This window comes from Nilaparvata lugens, unplaced genomic scaffold (assembly GCF_014356525.2).
Source record: "Nilaparvata lugens isolate BPH unplaced genomic scaffold, ASM1435652v1 scaffold11381, whole genome shotgun sequence".
NCBI classification, from domain to species: Eukaryota; Metazoa; Arthropoda; class Insecta; order Hemiptera; family Delphacidae; genus Nilaparvata; species Nilaparvata lugens.
Genome location: NW_024090047.1, coordinates 1 through 2,993, shown reverse-complemented (window position 1 = coordinate 2,993; position 2,993 = coordinate 1). Strand labels below are relative to the sequence as shown.

General features: G+C 38.8%; 1 protein-coding gene across 1 annotated transcript; it reads right to left on the bottom strand.

Moving 5' to 3' along the window:
• Window positions 1-455: 455 nt before the first annotated feature.
• On the bottom strand, window positions 456-2,819 carry LOC120355419 (insulin-like growth factor 2 mRNA-binding protein 2; the record flags this gene model as incomplete). Its single annotated transcript, XM_039443779.1, has 4 exons — window positions 456-653; window positions 1,287-1,406; window positions 1,652-1,729; window positions 2,528-2,819. Coding segments are annotated over 4 exons (688 nt in total), but the record flags the coding sequence as incomplete, so codon positions are not given.
• Window positions 2,820-2,993: the final 174 nt, after the last annotated feature.

The window sequence follows — 2,993 nt, the reverse complement described above, 5'->3', positions numbered from 1 at the left end:
CATACCTTTGTGTAAAAGTAAGTTGGCCTGACGTTTCGATCCTAGCAGGATCTTCTTCAATTTTTCAGGATCTTCTGTAATTTCATACCTTTCTGTACTTCCTTTCTCAGAATCAAAACTTGTAACCTTATGTTCATTATATTGATCTAGACTAGAGGTTCTGAATGGGTGGATCAAAGGTCAAGTTTCATCCTATATTACATTTATCAGGCAAACGGACACTTGTGCAACCAACTACCCTATACTGCGTATTGTTTAATCTACGTTGTCTGGCCTTTGCCCTATGCTATATTTCTCTCTGGTTCCTTAATATCATAGCAGATTCCACAGCATCTTTCACAAACAAGTAACATTTATTTTGGTTAAAGCAAGTTACTGGACTGTGACATTTGCAAACATGCTAACTGCAGCAACTCATCTACAATGCCAAATTGAAATACATGTGTCACTTACTCTTACACCGCCTCTTCCATGATACGCCCAACCAGAGACTTGGGTACCAATATTTCCGAGCGCAAAAATTCTCTGTCCTTGAAGAGCCGCTCCCGGCGAATCTTTTCAAAGATGTCATACTGGGCCTTGTATTGGGATTCAGGGGTACCCTTAATCACCACTTGACGTTCTGTTGCAGTTTCACTCTCTGCCTCTGAGATCTGTATGAAGGAGGGAAAATAAAATCATAAAAAATAATCATAAAAAATAAAAAAATAATGTCAAGAACAAAGAAAGGTAACAATGACCTTACCAGAGTGAATGCGGAAAACCACCGTGTTACGTCAATTATAGCATTCCTTATTTAACAAAATTCATTAGCTTGATTGCAACACCTCAGCTTGTAGTGTGAGTGCATGACTGAACTTTAATCTCCCATGCTTTAATCACCCATGCTTTAATCTCCCATGCTTTAATCTCCCATGCTTTAATCTACCATGGGAATGCCATGGTTCTATGTCAAATATAAAAACTGCAATGCATCTTTGCAATGCGATACTAGATAAATGATTATCCGTTGATGACACTGAATGCCCACCATGGACTGAGAATCTATCACAATGGGCTGGGAATCTATCTATTACTACCGCACAAAGACGATTAACATCTCCGCACTTGGCGAGAGGATAATAATCTGCATTTTGTCAACATTTTTAAACTTAAATTAGCATCTCAGTTGGCTATATTTCTCCCAGTAACTAGTCCTGGTAACCAGTAACCTGGTAACCAGTAACCTGGCAACCAGGTTACCTGGTAACCAGTACTGGTCTAACCCATACCTTCCAAGTACTCACCTTAATGGAAGCATTTGCTCTTTTGGCTGAAATACGGATATTCTCACCGCTGAGACCAATGATTGGACCCACAGACTCTTTTGGGATGTACAAATGCACAGTTTCAGAGGTTGAGTTTTGCTTTAAAGAAAAACATGGAAATGACAAACAAGCTCATTATGACAACAGTAAAATCACCATTTCTTCACAAAAAATTTGAAATGCATACAAAGGGAGGGAGGGCTTAGAGGCAATGGCACTGTGGCAAAACAGGGTACAAACATGTACAGACAATGTTTTGATTACCAATCTGCATAAGACATGCATTGATTGCTTCTGCTCAGCTATTATCAACTATTTCAATTCTTGGTGGGTTGAAGACTCACCGGGTTTTGCATGGCATTAGGTGGACCATTATAACCTCCTGGGGGTGTAGGATAGTACAATCCAGGCAAATGTCCTGGCTGTAAGTGAAAATAAAAAGTAAGGTTTTGACCAAACATGAAAAGTTTGTACTTTTCTTTAAATCACCAATCCTTACTCTCTACCTATTTGTATTGAGTTTTTCCTCATTTTTGGGGATTTCTGATAATAATTCCAAGGGAAAGTTGCCCTTAGGAATGCCCCACACTCTACCCCAATGTCATGAATAACAAGCTAAGGATCAAAAGTTGTTCATAGAGAAACATTAACAATATGAAAGGTCAAATTTCAAGTCAGTCAACCATTTCAAGTCAGTCAACCATTTCCATCAAGCTCATTCACAAACCTTGACGTGTATACATTGACACATATACTTCTCCAAGCCACTTCACAGGAAAGCAACCATCGGATATCAATGATTGTCATCGGCCAACTGAACTCGTTCAGATCCAACACCGGCGGCATTCACAACACAAACAACACTGTAGCAATTCAAGAATGGCATAATACAATGGTATAGCATTGCAAAATACTGCACCTGTAGGTTAATCCAATAGTGACTACTCTGACCCTTAATCTTGTATGCAATATTTTTAGAGCTATATAATAGACCAAGAGTCAATACTTTATTTGTGGCAACCCTTAAAGAAAACATTTTACTTCATTTTGCATGAACAAGGTAACTTTTGTATGCCAATGATTCCTATATAAATTTCCTATGCAAAATTTCTTTTTGACCTATGCATGTTCGTTCTGTTTTTTTCCTGCATGCTCTCTCTTGAGCAAGATCAAGTTAATACAATAACCAAGTTCAAGACCTTAACCAAATATTTGCTTACCCCCATTGGACCACTGCCATTGCCGTTCATGTACCCTGGTGGCTGGTATGGGTTCATGTTAGGTGAATATTCCTGACTAGGGAACATTGACGACCCCATATGGTTAAGTCCTGAAGACATATGGTTAAGTCCTGGGAACATGTTAGGCTGATGTGGTTGGACAGTCTGCAAGAAGTTCTCATAGGCTTTCCTGAGTTTACTGGTGATTTGTTCCTCTGCCTTTGAACACTGTTCGGTTGATCCATAAACACATACAGTACGTTCAGGGTTATAGACAGTCAATTCATGGAACCTTTTGGAGAACCAAAGAGAACAGAAATATCAATATATCATCAAACAAAACAGACCTCAGATTATAGAAATTCTCACAAATTCTCACAAAAGTGAGAATTCTTCTAACCAAGGAGGAGGAGGAGACATGTACTTGCCATCTAAAATGAATCTCCTAAAACCAGGTTTGAAAGAT